Source organism: Dendropsophus ebraccatus, chromosome 1 (assembly GCF_027789765.1).
Source record: "Dendropsophus ebraccatus isolate aDenEbr1 chromosome 1, aDenEbr1.pat, whole genome shotgun sequence".
NCBI lineage: Eukaryota > Metazoa > Chordata > Amphibia > Anura > Hylidae > Dendropsophus > Dendropsophus ebraccatus.
This window is the reverse complement of record NC_091454.1, coordinates 78,085,260-78,106,433: the sequence shown is the minus strand read 5'-3', so window position 1 is coordinate 78,106,433 and position 21,174 is coordinate 78,085,260. Positions and strand designations below refer to the sequence as shown.

Here is a 21,174-nt window from a genome sequence, read left to right as displayed (position 1 = left end):
GATGTATTCAGTAGAAATGGTGATTAATTTACATAAGTCCGTCATTCAAGCTTTCTTAAAAAAGGGAAACTACCAGCACTCAAAAAGAGCAAATAGGTGTTTGAAAGTGTACATAAAAGTGTATTTCTTTCATGAATACATGTGCATTTATTAAGGAGTTGTAGACATTGCATTTCTTCACCACTGCCACTACTAAACATCGACAGCTGTTCCAGTCAATCTTCTGTCTTTCCATTCTCATATTTGCAAATTTAAAACAGGAAAAGGTTTAAATAGGAGAGAGTCACTATGAAAGGTATGATTGTTTAATTCCAAATGAAATATTTTATGTTTAATAAATACATAACACCAGGCATAAGAAATAAGAGAAGGCTAAAGAGAGAAATAACAGAGATCAGTATAAAATAACACAGGTTGGCTTGTAAAATATCCCTGAATTTATTTTTCATCTGATCTTTTAAAAGCCTAGCTGATGCAATGTATGTGTTTGCTGTGAATTAAAAATAGTAAACTTATTTTCTGCCATCCCTATTGGAGAATGTTTCTCCCGCTTGTATTAAAATAACACTGGAGAGCCATGTATAATCAGACATAATATAAATCAAATTAGAGGCTGGAGGAGGTCTACTAAAGCAGATAAGAAGCAATATAATATATGCTATATGTCTCTATATAAACTATTATGGGCCTTTTATAGCAGGAACTTAAAGCTTCCTTAGGTTCACAGTTTCTCCTGCAGTTTGAAGGAAGTGATCCTTTCCATATTTGCCACATTTATTTACACAACACTAAGCCAGCGAGAAGAATGCTAGTTGGACCTATAGACCAGAGTTGAAGATCTCAAAAAGTAAGTGGATTTCGTTATAAGGGCTCATGTGCACTGAGCAAAAGGCGAGTAATTGAAGAGGATTATACCCTTAAATTCTGCTTGAAATTCCTCCCGTAAAATATAAACAGAGCAATGTCCCATTGTGTTTAGAAGAATTTCCACTCTGTTGTTCAAACTGCAGAATTTCCAATCAGAGTTTTCTGCCACAGATCTACTTTCTGCCCTAAGGGCCCGTTCAAACTGAGCAAGATCATAGGAAATCCCACCGTGCTCAGTGTGCTGCTTTGAGCGAATGAGAGGGTGCGGACATGTCATTTCTTTGAGCGGAGAGGTGAGAAAGCGGATGCATGTGCTCCCTCTCATTTGCCCAAAGCAGCACACTGAGCACGGTGGTATTCCGCGGTGGAGTTGTTCTTGCTCGTGTGAACGGGGCCAAAGAAGTAACATGTCACTTATTTGGGCAGATTGTGCTAGAGGAATCCTATAGAAGTCAATGGGGTCTGAATTCTGCTTAAATTCTGCTTGAATTCCACTCCTATTCTGTTCCTGTTCTGCCAGAGAAGAATAGAAGAGGAATTTTCAAGCAGAAATCTTTCCTCTTCAATTCCTCTTCTATTGCTCAGTGTGCATGAGCCCTAAAGAAGCATGGGTAGAATGAAGGACTAACATCTGCCTAGGACACAATTAAAGGGCTTATGTGTGTAGATAGGGTTAAAAAAAAATCCCAAAAAGCCAATAAATGGGTAAGGCACAATACCATTACGGATAGTGACTGGCTAAGTTGTCACTTCTTTGTGTCAAGATAAACAACAGAAAATGCTGAGGCGCATGACTGAGCACCTACTGTATAGAAGAGAGTGGTAGGGAAGCAGGACAGGTGAGAGCATGGTTCTTTGTATTTTTAGCTCTGTGTGAGCATATCTAAACCGAAAGCCTAGTCCCCAGACGACCCCTTTCAGGGGGTGGGGTGCAATATTCTGCCAGTGTTTAGCCGTATAGGTAAAAATGACGGAGATTGGTAGGCAAAGCGGCAACATGGGACAACTTAATATTCAATATTTGACCATTCAATGTGACTATATAAGAATAAAAGCACCAACTAGCAGAATTATAGCTTGAGGCTAGAGTGTGTCTTTATTTAAATGAATTTGTAAAGGGAAAACCTCAAAGTTTATTTATTTATAATCTTCAAAAAAAAGAAGAAGACTAGTATTTGCACACTCTGCTCTTGCTAAGTTTTTTCTTATGTTTGTTTATTTGTACTATGAAGTGTTAAGGGTAACTGTTTGTTTCCAAGACAACTGTTTCATCAGTTTTTGTTACCATGTTAATATACCTGACACAACAGAAGCCTCATAGCAAGTAATAGGAATGAAATAAACACTGACTTCATTGACACAAGATGTCACATAGACAAAAAGAAAGGAAAGCAGAGACAAGCTAGTAGAGTTATAGATTTTATTTGTATTTAATTCATACAAAACTGTAAAAAAAAAAAGTTCAAAAGCATAGAAATGGATACTAAATAAAATTATGTTGTATACTAATTCATTGTGTTAGTTAGAAATAAGCATGTACCATATTTCTAGATTCCCTAAAACTGTCCAACACAGCTGCAAACACCTAAGAAGAACCCTAACATACCTAGAAGTGCAAGTAAGGATGGAGGCCACCAGAGTTAACCACTTGTAATGACATACAACAATCAATATACTGTAGTCTACAGCCTCACTGGTGCACGGTCCTCAACAAGTCTGCTGTAACAACATAAATATGCTGCCTGTATACTTGTCACAATTTATACTGTGTTTATATTGTTTTGCCTACTATTTAATGCTCAAACTTTCATGCTATATGAAAAGATAAATTTGAGCATTGAATGCTGGGTTATTTTCCAAACTCTTTTTGCAACACTATTAGGTCCATGGCCATTGCATTTTCCATGCTCATGGCCCCCCATTTTAGATGATGACTTTTCACAATGTATTTCATGGCTTCCATCCCTACATGAGACATTATTACTATCACATAGGAATAAAAAGCCATAAAACACCACAGTGAATTTATCTCGATCGGATGCAATACTTATTTTCTTCACATGATTTCACATCTATTTCAAAACTAACCAATAATTTCATGCTACATTACAGAACATTTGAAACTATATTTCAGTGACAAGATGCACACTGAAACTGTTACATCAAAAATTAACAAAGCTGCAACTGTCAAAAGAATTTTCAGTGAAGACACAAACAAAACAATAAGACGGCTTAATCCACTAAATGTAACACAACACCAGGGACAGCTAAACTGACAAGACAACAGCTAACATGCACCAAGAAATGTGGCAGATCTTGGAAAGAACCAAAGATTTTATTAAAGCCAACAAACACTAGCCCAAATAACACATAAAACTTCACAAGACGTCTGGATTAATCTGCTCAAACGATAATAGAGACCCCTCTCAACACAGATCTAGAACAAACAAACTCATCTCTCTAACTTTTATGAGACATGCATTCTTTGTGTGTGAGACCCAAGCGGACAACTTGATAACAGTTACACTTTATAACACAAACTACACAGCATCCAACATTATGATATTGGGTTGATAAGACATGCTTAGTGTATCTTTCATTCTACACAGAACAACAGACCACTGGTGTAATTGCACAAAAAGATGAAGAAAACTGATGGTCTGAGAGTATACATTAAGTACATGCAGAGAGAAAACACTAGCTTTAATTTGGATAACCCAGCTAGTATTGGTAAATACTGAGTATAGTTTATTACATACTTAACATACATAAGGGCTTTGCAGCCAATTAACTCTTATACTATCCGTACTTACCTGATAGATCCTGGATCACCATATGGTGGAATGTTTGAGTTGCTTAAGGAAGAACATGCAAGCAGTATATGAAGATTATTTAATGTAATTAATTTGTTCAGAGTTCTAGTACATTGTGTGAAATGTTATGTGATCTCTTGAGTATTGGTGTAAAGATTAATGGTCTAAAGAGATCACTTTTTAAATAGAATGTGTTTCATTATATTACTGAGGTTGTTTAAGTTAAAGTGATACTGTCACCCTTTTATGGATGAGGATTTCTCTACACATCTGTAAAGCCTAAATTCTGCAGTTATCATACCTTTATTATAGATTTCTTGGTGCTTTGTCCAGTTAAAAATGATATTTACTGTTGGTGATTTGTGCCACCTGGGTGGGGCTTCAAGGCCCCAGCACCATTTTTCCGCCCCTCTGCTGCCCCCTTGGCAGCCATAGGAATGGGCCGACCTAGAAGAGGAATGGACCCAGAACCTAGACCTCTAGGCCAATGGCTACAGTTCCAATGGCCACAGAGGGGTCAGGGCCTATACATTGATGACTTAATGGATCGGTGGGGCGTACAGTGCCAATGTGGGCAGGTCCAAGTGGCACTGAGGCAGTGAAGCCCCGCCTAGGTGGCACAATCTGCCTATCATTAAAAGCATTTTTCATTGGACCAAGCACTAAGAAATCTTTAATCAAGTAAGGTATGAAAAATGAAGAATTTAGGCTTTACAGATGTTTAGAGATGTTTAAGTGAGACATTTGTGAAGATACTGTTTACGCATACAAACTTGGAAAACTTTATGAATTAGGGGGAAGGCATACATCTGATAAGGTATATTAAAAAAAAGAAAAGTTTGTATTTATTGTACCCTGTTTTATGACTGTTTCATGTACCCTGTTTTATGAGATTATATACTAAGAAGCAAAAATCTACTCAAACCACACAAAAGTACAGATGTGTCCACCCTAATAGATTTACTTTCTTTTTGTTACGGACTGAAATTCCTTATAATATCGATTCAACATAATATCAGAACATGTTATTAGAGCATTCAATAGGCTTAGTTTATGTGGTTGTAAAAAGTTGACAGCCTTGCATCATGCATTTTAGCATATGTCAAGTTTAGAAATACAGAACACATCTGTATGTGGTAAAGTAGTCCGACTATAAAATATGTCAGGTGCCCCAATACACATGATGTGTGTGACATGTATATATGGAAAATAAAATGACATTTTTTATCTATAACATGTAAAGATATCATATGGTCATCCTGAATATTTTCTCCAATCATGGTGTTAGTAAATGGCAGACATAGGACATGACATATCCATGGACGTGATCATCTCTGAATAATTAGATTATCATGACATAAATCCTAAGCAAAGGCTAAGTATATTCACCTCATGAAGCCATTTCTCCACTAGGCCCTTGGCATTCGATGGAATTATTCTGAGCACCAGCTCCACTTTTTCATTTTCCGATGACTCCATGTGAGTAATTTCTTTCTTCCTATTAAATGTAAGTTTTGCAATGCCTTCAAAGCATTTCTTAAGGTGTGGCTGAACTCTGAGAGGATCTTTTGTCTCAGAAAGGATTTCTAGCAGTTCATCATTCGATAGGAAGAAAAATCTAGTAGGGTATTAAAGGATAGGAAAAAAAAGAGTAACCTGAGTGACATCTGAACAAACATTTCATATAAACAAGCGTTGCTAACAGAGAAAATGGACTGTTTACCTTGGAAAGAACAGCCTTTTCTTTTCCAAATAATCATTTAGGCCTTTCTGAATGTCATCCAATAGCAATTCTGCCTCCTTCAACTTCTCCAGCATCTGGGGCTGAGAGATAACCCTCATGGCGTTGGCCTCCTTCACAGACTCCCTCATTATTAGCCTCCTGGTGAGCAAGATAGAATATAGTGAATGTAATAACCATACTTCATACAACATGCTCTCTTTCTTTCAAACTGAAAATCCCCTTATTACAAAACACAGGGTGATCTTTTCTTTCTCCATACCTTTAAATACGACTGCAACATTCATAGCTTTTTACAAAAACGCAGCTGCTATTTAAGCTTTAGATAAATAGAAAGTACTGGCTAGTAATTCTACTGGGGCTGAATGCATTATTCTCTAATACACTTTGGTCAGGGGCTTTTCATTTCCAGCTACATTGGATAAGGAAAGTCCTTCGTCCATCTAATTATGACTGAGCTTTGTTCAGTGCCATTAACCCACAATGCTGGATTGATCCTTTTCTATTATTTGCTCTAACCGGTTCAATAAATCAACACTGCTTATTTTTTTCCTTGGGAAATGAGAGAGCTCATTAGGAGGACTGTGAGTATTAATGATGTCGAAGAAAACAAAATGAGACAAATGTAAAGACAACAACAAATACCTGTGAAGAATGAGATGCATTGTTCATGACATGAGAATGGATACAGAGATCACAAAGAAAACATCATGTAGAGCATGTTGCCTGTTGTACACCACATACACCAACCAACGTAATATTAAAGCTACCTGCCTAATGTTGTGTAGGTCCCCATCATGTCAAAACAGCTCTTACCCATCAAAGCAAGGTATCCTGTGTTATCTGGTACCAAGACTTTGTCAGCAGATCATGAAAGTCTATGCAATGTTGCAATGTGGGCTCTGCATTGTTTATACAGATGATCAGCACAGCGGTGGCAGCAGACCGTCTCTTTCCTCTCTAGGCCACCCAAACAATCTTAAGATCATCTTAGGCCCCCCTCCTCCCAGCTTCCTGCTGCGCACCTGTTCTTCCGCGCTAAGTCTGTGTGTGCAATAGCACAGACAGTGAGTGGGAAACAAGGCGGAAGCAATCGCTGACCTGACAGGTCGGCACTGGCTTTATTCTCAACAAAGTCGACACATTTAGCTCTTTGTTAGGTTTATTGTGCTATTTATAAACAATTTTCACCGTACTATTCAGCTGAAAGAGGCCACTCACTAAGGAACCATCAATAGGGGTACAACAACATTTTGGTAGGTGGTGTGTGTCAGAGTAACTTCAATATGAACACTAGGACCCATTATATCCAAGTAAATAATCGATAGAACATTACACTTTCTCTGCACTGTAGTGCATCTTAGTGCCATCTCTTCCCCTAGACACACTTAACCAAAACAAAATGTGATTTATCTGAGCAATCAATTTTCTTTCCTTGCTCCATGGTCCAGGTTGCTTACTCATGTGACCACTGTAGGTATTGAGATATGGAGTAAATGTAATCATGTGGACCCTTAGCAGGACTAACAGAACTAAAGTGAAAAGCAAAAAACAGACCTTGGTATTACCAATATTATATTCGGAGGCAAATACAAGAAGAAAACATTACAAGGAAAAAAAAAACATTAGGTTTGTAGTTTGTCGGTCAGCAGTCAATGTTGTGCCACAAAAGACATATTTTATCTATCCACAGCAAAGGTGATAAATGTCTGATCTTCCACAGAAATCAGACATTTATCATCTAATATTTGGATAAGTAAAGCATACACAAGCATAGGCACATACCCTTTAACTAGAGGGTAGGGTTTAGTGAAACAGGCCTTATGAACTGATCAGGAATAGCATGTGTAGAGTATGTTAAACCAAGCAAATGAGCCGATTACAACTAAGAAAAGCAATAGTCCAGCCACCCAATGAGTTACTGGACATTTAATTGTAACCACTTGTTCAGTATTGCTGGAAGAATTGGAAGATCACGATTCTCATATAACACAATTTTCAAGTGGCATTGTTTTTAAGGCCATGGACACTACAGTATTAAAGACACAAAAATGTTTAGCAGCCCCAAAGAGAATGGGGCCTGGCTTCTAGTGTGCAGTGAGCTTCATTCATTCTGGGTACAATAATATTCCTTTTCTTGAGATAGGTGATCCCAGCAGTTGGGACCCCACCAATATGCTTATTATCTCCTATTCTGTGAATAGGGGATACCTTAATGAGATAGTTATACCCCTTTTAAACTCTTGCAATATATGTCAATACATAACTTTTATTATAATAGGGAAATAGGATGAAAATATACAAAGATAGAGAGCTAAGTTTGGCATTTCATAATGTGTCAGTCTTAAACAGAAGGCATGTGGACTGGGATGCATGCCACTTTATTAAGACAAATGCATGATGGCTTAATTTATTTTCCTAATAATGTATTGTGCTAGTAAAAAAATAATTAATAACGTAGAAAGAGATGTCAATAACTTGTCAAACAACTAGATCAATCGTGTTTCGAATCCCTATCTAGTAAAGAGAATTCCCCATATCTTACACTGTACAGGCTAATTAGCCTTTTTTTTTTTGCGCATTTAGCAGTGGAGAGCTCAAAGGTGTCTCAGAAATAAATTCTCTGTTGGACTAGTTTCCCAAGGAGTTTACAGTGTAATTCAGAGAGATCTGATTTCATCATCATGCAGTATTACCGTAAACCAAGAGTGGCTTAGCTTGTACATAGGTAACATAATTACTGCAATTATACACATGCGGTCCCTGTGGGATAATGTTAATAGGAAAATCATTTAAGAACTTCAGTTAATACATGATTAATTCCACCAAATAAGCACCCTAAGGGATATTAAATCATATAGACTGTAAGTTAGATATGTGAATTAACTATATATATATGTATTTGGAAAATTCATTATAACTCCATCATAGCAACTATGCCAGTCTTTCATTTCATGTAATGAAAGTACAATGCAGCCTTTTTTTAAATTAGGAATCTTGAATAAAATTTGATTTATTTTTTTGCAAAGCATACCAATTATAGCTACATGGTAAACACTGAGGCTTTAAAAAGGAAATAATACTGCAGAGATTTGTGGCATAAACATAGAGTATGAGATGGATATCTCATTAGGGCTATTCTTCCACTTCAGGAACATATCGGGCAAAGGTGGCCACCTCCATATATAGATGGCCACTAATTAAGATGATGATTATTATTATTAGCGGCCATCTATATAACAAGATGCCCAATATGTTCCTGTAGCCTAAAGGTGAAATTCTCTTTGCTTTTTATGTAATTTAAAAACACTCTAAGAGATCTACATACTGTATGTCAGGATTGTACCTGGTAAAACCACGCTCGCAAGCTCTGGTCGCCGGTTACGATCATGGCGGCAGAATGTACGTGCACAGTAGTTATTTTCTATCATTTTATTAGTGTGAACACGGTGTGATCCTGCCTTGGCATTTATATTGATTTAGGTTAACTCCCTACTCATTGTCTGGGAAGATTTCTTCCAGCAGGTATACAGTTAACACCTTGCCTTGGATAATGACTGACAGCCTGGTCCTCCTGTGCAATCTTGTTTCTCTGCTCCAATCGTCTCTGAGACCGGGACTTGCTTTCAGATAAAGCTCAGTTATTTCCTAAGCCTGATGCCTAGTATAGGTTTACACTTGTTGTACCTGTCTCTGGCTTTCTGCTCCTGTGTATTCCTGTGAACGCCTGTTATACCTGACCCTTGCTTGCTTTTGACTATTCTTTGTCTCTGTGATTCTGATCTATATTTTGATTCTCCTGGTTCTGACCCATTTTTGCCTGACCATCCGCCATTGTGTTTTGTCTGTCTTTGTTGTTGTCTTTTGTCTTGTCTCATGTTTCACCCTGTTGCAGTGCAGGGAATGTCACCTAGTTGTCCGCCATCATTTAGGGTGGTCTAGTGGCAAGCAGGTAGGGGCAGTGGGAGTGGGACAGTGTCAGGGCTTCACCTGTCTGTGTGAGTGTTTTCTTGTGTGCCCTGAACTGTCCTGACACTGTACATGTGCAATCAACTGATTTATCTTTTTTTAATCCATCACAGGATATCCCTTTATTAGAAAAAAATCTTACAAACATTGTAAAAGCAAAGTCAATTACGTTTTCTGCCCTTATTAGCGCACTTTGTTATCAATTCAAATGAAGATCTGCTTTAAACATTGTTATCGCCATCTGTCTTACGTAATGTTTCTTTTAAGAGTTTACTTATTTTAATCCCTTAACACAGCGCTAGTGTATTCTGCAGCACTGTATAAAGATTGTCATCCCTTAGATTGGCTATACTGCCATTACATCCCAATCTATATGAGAATTGAGAACTAAACAAAAAAACTGAAATGACTATATTGGGGCCTTAATGATTTGAACTGTTGCCTCAAAGGTTATGGGGATTATTATTAGTTTGAAAAACAGCACAAGTCCTTCTGTATTGATCTTTTATGGCTGGCATATCTCTAACAAGGTTTTTGATATATCGGACGTAAGACCTATTTTATTACTTGCCCAAATGGTTTCAACCGTTTATACCTAAAACTTAGACAGTGTAATCTTAGATGGGCAGGCTTTAAATGTGTCAGATTTATCACAGTGGCTACGGCTGTTTGATAAATCTGGTGCATCTGTGCACTGTCTAATATAACATTACAGCAATTATTAGTTGGTTTATTTTAGACAAAGGTAAGGCATTACAATTAGGGTGCATGACATCATATGGAAGGCCATGTCTCTTTCCACCCACCGTACATCCTTTCAAGACAAGCCACACCCCTTGTAAGAAAAGTGCATCGCTATTTGGTGCACTTGGAACCAAAATTGTGGTACAAGAGCTATAATACATTTGCACTTTTGCACATCCAGCTCAATGTAAAGTGCACAGAAGAGTTGAAAAGAAGACAATTAACCAGTAATATAATAACAGAAATTATGGAACTTGAAGACCAAAGTTTTGATTTGGTCACCAAGAGCAATAAGATTTTGTGTAACAATACAAATAGTAGAACCCATGGTTTTTGCAGAAAAATGAATAGCATTTTTATATTAGTTTTTTTTTTCATTTATAGTATTAACAAATAGCGATTATCATATCAAATTCTGTATATTGGATTTAAATCCACAGCCTTAACCCCAAGGTGAGTGTCCTTCCCACATAAAAGCAGCAGTGCTGAGAAAACCAATTATTAGTTCCTATCCACGAATTCAACTAGGCAGATTTATTCCCTACAACTTAGAAGTCATAAGGTGAAAAAGCTTCCATGCAAATTATTTCTTGAAAATTTTATTAAATGCTGGCTGAGACAAATATGGACTACAATAATGTCAGCTGCTTAAAATTCAAGACTTCAAAGGTTCCCACATAAAGAAAGTCTTCTAACAGAAAATTAATGACTTTGTCGTATGATGTCTTTTGCAAGTATCAGTAGAAACAGAATAATTATGAAATAAAGGAGGATTTAGAACAAAAAAGAGGTATAAAAGAGCAAAGTAAAAATGTCACTAAGGAAAAAGGAGCGAGACAAAATAATCAAATAGATTGTCGAAATAAGACTATGCTATATTTCTGCCTATGCCAAGAAGATAAGACAGATAGATAAATAGATAGATAGTTGAATCTTGGTACCTTCTGTAACAGGAATCTGCAATTGACATGATAAGTTTTGTTCTTATAAATACTCCTATTATTGGTATTAGAAATGGTAGAACTAATTTGCCAGATTCAAGAGTCACCGTGTATTTGAGTGATTTCATTTTTGAGACAAAAACTTTAAGAAGCACTAAATGTCAACCACCTGGTCCGTTTCAAAACTCGCAAGAGAAGAGAATGATAACTAAAGTATAAAAGTATAAGGATCCTATTACAGAGCCATTGGCTATGTTTTAGGGGATTTGCAGTTGACAAATGTTATTGCCGGTTAATGCTGCCCTCCCCACATAATAGCTGAGCTTTGTAATAGGCTTTTTAAATAAATGCTAGTTATTTATGAAATAGTTGCTTGTTTACAGTGCACATAGGGCCATTTCATGGGGCTCTAACCTAATGGCCATTAATAGCATAAGCCTATACTCCAGTTTACTCTTGATTACTTACGTATTAAAATAATACTCATTGGGGGAGATTTATCAATAAGGTGTAAAGTAGAATTGTCTTAATTGTCCCTAGGAACCAATAAGATTCCACCTTTTATTTTTCAAAGAATCTGTGAGGAATGGACTGTAGAATTTGATTGGTTTGGGGGCAAAAAAGACAATTCTACTTTACACCAGTTTGATAAATCTCCCCCATTGTGTAGTCCTTTATTAGGCTTTTTTCACATTTAGAAATGTTCATCTTCATATTTTATTTCCTAAAGGTCCTCATGCACTTAAATAAAAATTTAGCCAAACTCACTGTTTTTTGGGGTGCAGACCCACTGTCCAATCTGTAATGTGACCCTCCTTAACCCCACCCCCATATGATGTCAGAGAGAGAAGGATCAGACAAGTTGTATTTCAACTACTGATCAGGCTGCTATTCAACCTACAGATATTGACAGTGTATGGCCACCTTAACAAGTACAGTACAAATAGGTTCCTAGAAACAACAAATATTACTCCGCATTACTATTGAAACAACCTAATAAACTTACAGCGCAATGTGGATTAGAAATGTTTGCTCACAATTTAATGTTACAATTCTCTACTTGAGAATCACATTAATCTGTGTTCTGTTTAGAGAATATTTTTTATTTGTCTGGCTAATCAACGACAATGTATTTGTCCATGTAAGTTTGTATTTACAATTATGTGTTAAAAAGCTAAAAAAAAACTTACCAGTTCTTATCAACAATTTCAAATTTCCTTCCTTCCACTGGTATTTGACTGCGTATATCTTCTGATCCAAAAACTGGTTCCAGATATAACCAAGCCATCTGGACTCTGAGCCAAGATTCTAGAATCTCTTGAAAGAGCCGCTAAACAAGAAAAGGAAAAACATTCAACACATTAAAATCAAGCTATTTATAGAAATGCAAGTGAGACCTCAGACAGATGTCTGAAACAAATCTGTGTATTATTATAAGAGAAAACTGCTACTTTCTCACATGTTCCCCGCAATCACATATTCTAGTAGGGTTAAGAAATGCCTTCTCAACTTCTGTTTTCTGTTCTACTTGGTGAAACACAGTGAAGAATGAGCCAGCACAGCTGCCTCTTTGTGTGCCTCACTTGGATGAGTCAGTCTCTTACTAGGGAACTGTGTCTTTTGCATTTAACCTTACATAATAAAAACTAAAGTAAAATCAATTTAACATAAATTTTTTATACTTTTTCAACCCATCCACACATGCTTCAGACTGCTGATGGCATAAAGTCAAAAAGTTTTCTATAATTAAAGTCACTGAAGCATGATTCATATTGGGAGGTGGGATCTGAGAGGTGGGTGGAAGATGAAATCTAAAAGCTAATTAAATTCAAGGAGATCTTCTCAAAAGAAAACATACCAGCTTAGCCTCCCAGTTTAATATATCTTCTTCGAATGGTGCAATAAATGGAGAGCCTTTCATGGTTGTGGTTTTCACAATGTGATCTTCCAGCAAAACCTTAAAAAAAGAGAGAAAAAAAAAATCAGAGATATATCAAGTAAGGATGCCTAGATTACAGTATTCAATGAAACCCAAGGCAAAGATGAAAAGAATAGATAAATTGGTGCTGCTGAAGAGCTGAGCTTCCAGCCACCCAACTGATTGAACCTTTTACTTCTGGTTCGAAAGATATTCACCTGATGCTGAAATTGTAATTTGTAAAGGTCAGACAAAAAGCATTGCACAATGTAATTTCTTCATGACTTATTAATGTATAGTTTCAAAGTGTCAACTTTTAGTTTTTTTTTTAACTTAAAGTGATACTGTCACCCACCCCCACCCACCCCCTTACTCTCGCTTCATTTTATAAGTGAACAGTGTCCCCTAGGCAGGGCTTCACAGTAGTAGGGCTCTCTCCCCAGCCAGGAGATGTGGCCAAAATGCTGTGAAGCCCTGCCTAAGCGACACTGTCCAACGATGGAATTTAAGTATAAGCGTTAAACAGTTATATATAAAATATGCAGCATTTAAGCATGAGCATGGTGCAGAAAACCACATATAGAGTATGGGGGGGGGGGGACAATATCACTTTAAATACAAGGATGAGAGATACAATAAAAATAGATTTTGTTTTGCTCAGCCAGTTAGTGACTGGGGCTGGACAGCTGAAGTCGCTGATTGGTTAAGCAGGCACTCCATCATCCCGGTCGGGTATTTTCCCTTCAGTCATGACAACACTGCAATTGGGTTTGGTTGCAGCAGGGGTCATGGAGCCTGTGATGGGGCACTGTGGAAGCACAGGGAGAGGTAAGTAGTGCCCCCTGCCCCTACCTGCTTGCACATTTTCGTTTTCTCTGGACTTCTATTTTAGAAAGCTCTATGTACCCATGTGTTAGTCTGCAAAGTCTTCTTTGGCATAGGAACCAGTCACAGCTCAGTTTTTATTTCTCAAATTCCTCTGATAAAATAAAAACTGGGCTAAGATTCATCGCTATGGCCAAATCAGGCAGTTTTTTGTCTCAGAATCATCAGTTAACGCCTCTGTTCCCCATTTGCTTTTATAGTATGATTTCTACATTACACATCGTAATTTCAATTAGGCTAGCAATTCCCACCTAGTTATTGAAGATGGCTCCAAGTGTTGGGCTTATATCTCACTGTTGGGCTTATGTGATGCAGATACACAGAAATAAAGGTGATAATGAGCCCAGATTTGGGGATCTTTTAGGTAAGAGGAAGATTTTGTGGAGGAACTTGTTTAGTTTAGTATTGAAGCTTTATACATGAATTAGAAAAAATCCAAAATAATCTTATTTGTTATGTTATTCTACAACTGGAGGTGATACATTATGAAAGGTACAACAGGTATTAATCAGACTTGCTGTTTGCATTCCATTTATTGGATTTAGTCAATTGATAACTAATAGATGGCTCCTGTTAACAACTCCAAGCAAATATTTGCAAGTTATTGCAAGTGACTGCTGTATAATGAAAATAAAGTGATATATTGTATTTCCTTTACTTTTGTATTACCGGAAATATAGAAATGCATACATTTTTTTGTTGTCTATATGCTGTGGTCAATAGCACATCTATACAATATTTTCCTGTATAAGGAATACCAATTTAATCGTAAAGTCTTAACAGAATTATTATAGCCAAACACTGTTCAGTGGATTTTCTTCTAGCTATAAATATGACAGTTTGAGTTATGACTATGTGGCTATTTCCCTCTGAGAGTCTATGAGTATACTTTTCTTGAGTGTGCTTCAAGCTCTATGACAAATTGATTAACCCATTTGTTATAATTGTATAAGGTTTCCCTAATCATTTGAAACAAATGCTCTGAAAGCATTGCTTAAGAGTAACCTGCAGGAAAATAGGAACTTTGAATGCAAGCTGTTTACACTAAACATTTGTGTCTGGTCTCTGAAATAATATCCACCAACATGTTTAAAAAGATTTTTGTGATGCAAAATCTGCTTCTGTACGAACCCTAGAAATAATATTATGTAGCTGTATCTGCATTTCTTCTACATTTATTTCTAGTTTGTAATTTGGTTAATCTATCTATCTATCTATCTATCTATCTATCTATCATTTTGTAAAAATATAGAGTTGCATAGTGGTTGCATTGCAACAAACATTCAACTACCAAGAGCTTATAAATATAGAATCAAGTATTTCACCTGGATTTCATCAACAGCCGCTAATACATGACTATTTCCATCTCTGTAGGGTGAAAAGACAAAGCACACATCCTCCCAATCTGCTTTCATTTTGTTCAGGGCCTTCTCTAGGGCATACTCTTTACTTGCTTGCAAGCTGATCTGATTTAGATCGTCAAGGTATTTTTCAAGGCCAAGCTGCAGAATTTCAAGAAGAGAGGTGCCTTCATGTGGAGTGATGTTAAATCCGATCTAGGGATAAAAATATACCACTTAGTACATGTCATATGGCAAACCCCCACACAGTGTAGGGCTCAGAAAAGAGGTTTTTAGTAAAAAAAACTATTCTTGCCAATAGCTAAAGTAAAAGGAGGTAGCTTGGACAATAGGATGAAAAAATAGAAATTATTAAGGTCTAAATACATGTTAAATAAAATTATGATTGTGACAGAGAATCATTAAATAGGCACCTAAATAGGTAACACTTCAATGTGTCTTTGTATTTAACTATGACATTGAAATGGTCTAAGGGTCTTTAATAGCAATATACCATTGGCCTGTTGCTCAGCCTGTCAATCATCACAGTAGTCACATCTTTAAGATTGCATTTACTAGTGAATCCAGAGGATTGACACCTGAGCCTCGCGAAGAAAAAAAAAGGTAAATGGTAAAGATTGTTTATTTTAAACTGTTTAATTTAAGCTCTGCTTCTCACGGGATTAGGCAAACAATTAAAAATTAAATATAAAAAGAAACAAGCTTGGGACCCTACCACAAACCTACCGGCAAAGAGCAGATGTGGTGAAGATAAATTTATTATGACAACACATTTCAGCCCATGTGCCTTAGTCACATAATATGTGCCATGCTTTTAAATGTATCTGAACTTTTATATCAATGCACTGGAAGTCAATCTATACGAGGCAAGAATGAATATGTAAAATTCAGGTACACAGAGATATTGTTAGATACGTTATGCTTGTATAGAGAGAATAAACTCAGGGCCTAAATCCTTAAATCCAATTTAGCAAGCCTCGTGTAAGTAGAACAACATTACACTGAAAATGATATAAACCTCCAGAAATAAGCTGATCACTTGCAGCTAGAAGTTTCAAGAACATTTATTCCGTACATGTGAAATGATGCAACAAGCGGCACTTAAATGAAACTAGTTAATCTAGTCCCTGAAAAATAGGCCCATAGACTTGAGTTGTAGGAGCATTTATGAACTGCAGAAAGTAATTACTGAAAGATAAAATAGGATGTCATGCTGCTGTTAGTTTGCCAAATTTATAGCTTGGTATTTTCTGCCTCCTCTCATGATGTCATTTTCATCTGTGACGGACACCATTTCAAAACAGCAGGAGGAGTATTTTCTTTCTAAGAGAAGGGGTTATTTTAATATGAAATTCTCCTTTGGGGCCAAGTTTCTATAACAATGATGTATCGCCAGTGGTAGATGTTGCGATGCTGATAAATAATTCAAACATTCTGTCATCTGGAAAGAGCTGAAAAGTATATTACATTAAGGTCTGAGATAAACTAGCCTGTTTTACAAACCGAAGACATGGAGAAAAAACAATTAGATATGTCAGCTGAAATAATTCTGAAGTATAAATAACATTTGCTGACTTGGGCTTTCCATTCTAATTGTAATTAGAGCGAGTAGGCACCACAGCAAACATACTTGAACTATGCCCCATACTCTAGAAGTGGATTATAGCATATAACAAAAAGGAGGGTTGAGTATTTAGTTAAAAATAAAACAATGAACTCTCTGATATTTGAAATGAACCGTATTTTGCCGATTGTGCATACTGTATCCATAAATAATGTCCAAAAAAAAGGAAACAAGCTATTAAGCTTATTGGAGTGATCTACTGGTATTTGTTCTCTTCTCTATAGCAACTTGTTGGGAAAATGGTACACATTCTCTTTGAACTTTTATACTTAAGCCCACTTATGATAGTCACCTCTTGATCTACAGAGTGCCAAGTACTGCATTTTGCATTTCCTTTTAATCATAATCCAAGATGCAATCTCTCATACTAGGGCATATGAATATTATACAAAGTACTATACTCTCAAGCTAAAGAGGCCCTCCTCTGTGCTAGACTGGAGAACCAATAATGAGTATCTATTTAGAACCAAGCCTGTCCATGTAGTACATGGTTGGCCATTTCTCTTGGAGGAATAACTGTGGTCCTCATGAAAGGTCTTTGATAGTAGAGTTATTTTTGTATAAGGTGAGCACATGTTCAGTGGTATTGTGTTTGCAGTTGAGTGATGATCACAGCCAGTTCACATAAAAATTTGCATGCATGTAATAACTAGCCTCAACTTAAGTTTTTTTGTTATGCTTTCAGCCTCTTAACAGAAAAAAAAGTGCTTAAAGTGACTCTGTACCCACAATCTGCCCCCCCCCCCCAAACCACTTGTACCTTCAGATAGCTGATTTTAATCTAAGATCTGTCCTGGGGTCCGTTCGGCAGGGGATGCAGTTATTGTAATAAAAACAACTTTTAATCCTGCAGTGCTGTGTCTAACGGCCGGGGCTTACATTTGTATATGCATTAGGCTGGCACCACCTCTCCGTCCTTCCTCCCCACCCTCCTCATTATTAGGAATGATTCAGGAACATTTACTTCTGTTTGAGCTTTGTACAGGTGTATTAATAATCCAGCCCATGTGCCGGGCTGCCACAGGTGGGGAATAGGAAGCAATCTGCCAGGAGCATTCCTAATGATGAGGGGGGAGGGGAGGAGGGACATAGCGGTTTTGCCAGCCTAATGCATATACAAATGTAAGCCCCGGCCGTTAGACACAGCGCTGCTGGATTAAAAGTTGGTTTTATCACTATAACTGCATCCCCCGCCGAACGGACCCCAGGACAGATCTTGGATTAAAAGCAGCTATCTGAAGGTACAAGTGGTTTGGGGGCTCAGATTGTGGGTACAGAGTCACTTTAAGTAAAATAATGTAAGCTTCAGAATGAATATTTGGCCATGTGTGGCCCAATTACGTTTATTTTTGGAAATGGAGAGAGAAAAACATTTTAAATTTTATAATTTAGTAAAGAGATATTAGATCTATCAATTATAACCTCTATTATGGGGAAAGTTACCAAAACTAATAGAAAGAAAAGGTGGTGTAGTTGCCTAGAAAAAAACTGATTTTATCATTCTAATGCCCTTTGAACAATGAAGGAAGCCATCCAATATTAATGGGTTGATATCAACACTCCAAACATCTTTCAACATAGCAATGAAACTATTGGTTTGGAATGCTCTATATACTGGACATACAATTTTTAGGTTCAGTCAAAAATAGTGGTATAGATAGCTCATCATGCTGCTCTATTAGGGTATGTGCACACAACGGAAAGTGGAGTCCTCGGAGCAGTCTCTGTTGGACATTTCGCCTGCCCTATAGACTCAATGATACGTTGAGGCATGTCAATTCTTTGGGCGCATGGCGCTTTAAGCATCAGAATATCATTGAGTCTATGGGACAGGCCGAACTTCAAGCAGATACCAATGCACTGACTCTGCTTAAAATTTCCACCCCAAATTCCGTAGTTTGCACATACCCTTAAATAAAATGCTGCACATAATCTCAGAAACCCAACAGACTCCATTAATGTCAATGGTGCCCACATGGCACTGTTCAGGTCTGGCACATAATGAATCTTCTCCATTTGTTCTGCTCCAATGACATAGCAGTACTTTGGAAAATACAGCCCAATACAGCCCAAGCTGGCTTTATATGAGCATGTTTTGCACCATCATTTATTTTTTGCAGAACATAATACAAAGCTAATCTATAGGGTTATTCACATAGCCATATAAAACATGTGCATATTTTAAAGGAGTTTTCCAATTAAAACTTACTTGTCCCCTATCCACAAGATAGGGAACAAATAAGAGATTGCAGGAGGTCCGACCTCCTTGCCTTCTGGCGATCTCAAGATCGGCATCCACCTCCTTTGTTTTAAACAGAGCTGTGGATCACCATGTGGCCCGTGGCTCTATTAATTCGCAATAAAGCCACGGAGAGAGACAGGTACCCCAGGCTCTTTTCAAAACAAAGAAGACGGGGGGCCAATCTGGAGATCACCAGGGGGCACAAAGGTTGGAAATCCACAATCTCTTTCTTGCCCCCTATCCTGTGGATAGAGGACAAATAAGTTTTGATTGGAAAACCTCTTTAATAATGCAGCATGTGTTAATTTCAATCATTTTGCAGATGGAATTTGGCCAATGAACTGTACATAGAGCATTTTCATTTAAAATTTTATGCAGAAATGTGTACATTTCTGAGGACATTACTGAGGACATAACTGATACTTGAATTTTATCTGTAATATGTCTGTATTTCAGATCCATATTATGAATGAATACTTCATAAGAAATAGGCCTTGATGAATCTTCTCATGTGAAGCAGGCCTAATAAACAATTGTACAGTATACTGAATGATGGATGGAAATACAGTTAGACCCTTTGTTCTATTTTAGCTTTAGTTAGTACTGTGGTCAATACAATTTCATTTTGTCATTACTACAGCCAATGTGTGTGTACATCTGAATGTGTATATGTATGCGTGTGTGTGTGTGTGTGTGTGTGTGTCTGTGACACTACAACCTGCTGGAAAGGCCCTATTTGAACTGCCCATCTGTCTAGTAGAATTAAATTTAGAAATCATATGTAATCTAGAAATCTCTTTCAGAATATCAGAAAACCCTGACACATCTGAGCCTTCATTAAAAAGCTTAAAGATGGGACTTGAATAACAATCTGCCATAGCTAATTAGTATTTTCAGTTTCACAGATTCACTTTCAGACATATTGCTGTATGCACATGGTAATTTAGGTAAACAGATAGCATCCACAGCTGCATCAATTAACATTGCTAATCAAAACTGAATTCAGGTAATTAGGCCCATTTATGCAAAAAGTCTATAATTTGCGGGGGGGCTGGATTCTTTGGTAATATTCATAAAAGAAAGAGGCTATTTTCTTCAACAAGACATGGGGAGAGGAGCAAAGAAGAAATGTATGTATGAATAATGTGTGTGAACAAAATTGACAAATTGAAGCTGAGTATTTAATTGCTCCATATTAGTGGGAACCTGCCTGTTTTTGCCATAAATGTTTTCACTGGTAATTAGAAATGATTTACATTTATGTAGTAAGAACTGTATTAGAAGGACTAATCTGGCTGTGGAATTGCCCATACCATGTAACAGCTAGTCATGGAAGATCACTTAATTTCAATTTACTATGGTAAGCCTATGCCACATTACAGGAGAATGAGCAATAAACCTGAATTTACTGCAGTCTTTCCCTATGCAGTGATACACTCTAGAATACATGGTGGATGCATCATAACTTACAGTGCATTTATTGTATCAGGGTACTGACTTCAAACATATGGGGATAATGGATTGAATGCAACGGCCAAAGCAATCTTCTACTGCTTACAATAGAAATAAAAAGCACAGTACAAACATGTCACAGTAATAAGCTGACAAATTGTTCAATCACCTTTGCACTCATAAGATGCCAGTGTCTTGGCTTGATCCCTGGCGTACACAAAGCTGTTACAAGAGGCATGTTGATCTTAAACTTCTCAAGCTTGGTCTTAATGGTCGTAGCTACTTTAAGAGGTCCGTGTAAGTCCGGGTGATAAAATGCTTTTGTCAACTTGTAACTAGTCTTCCATAAATTCTGCACCTGATGACAAAGATTTTTTTTTCAGAAAGCAGTTATTGATTTTGTACAGATCTGGAGGACTCATCTATCATATTGCCAAGCCTAGGGTAATTTGTGTCATATTAGACCAATAAAATTGAAAATAAAATGAAATTTAAATTGATTTTACAGCCAAACAGCACATTAGTCTTTCTTTCAAGAATGGGCAGATGACTATTCCAGGAGGAGCCATGTTAAACCATTGTGAAAGCTGAAATGTATCATAAAATATAATTTATTG

At 37.0% G+C, this 21,174-nt stretch overlaps 1 protein-coding gene across 1 annotated transcript in view; it reads right to left on the bottom strand.

Annotated features, from left to right (window-relative positions):
• LOC138783023 (dynein axonemal heavy chain 3-like) overlaps nt 1-21,174 on the bottom strand; it is an 877,176-nt gene that overhangs the window by 606,781 nt on the left and 249,221 nt on the right. Inside the window, exons 19-24 of the mRNA XM_069957145.1 lie at nt 20,727-20,915; nt 15,204-15,434; nt 12,934-13,032; nt 12,266-12,405; nt 5,404-5,562; nt 5,070-5,298 (exon numbers count right to left, since the gene is read on the bottom strand). Coding sequence (XP_069813246.1) covers nt 5,070-5,298; nt 5,404-5,562; nt 12,266-12,405; nt 12,934-13,032; nt 15,204-15,434; nt 20,727-20,915 — 1,047 coding nt within the window. The remainder of the gene's footprint in view (nt 1-5,069; nt 5,299-5,403; nt 5,563-12,265; nt 12,406-12,933; nt 13,033-15,203; nt 15,435-20,726; nt 20,916-21,174) is intronic.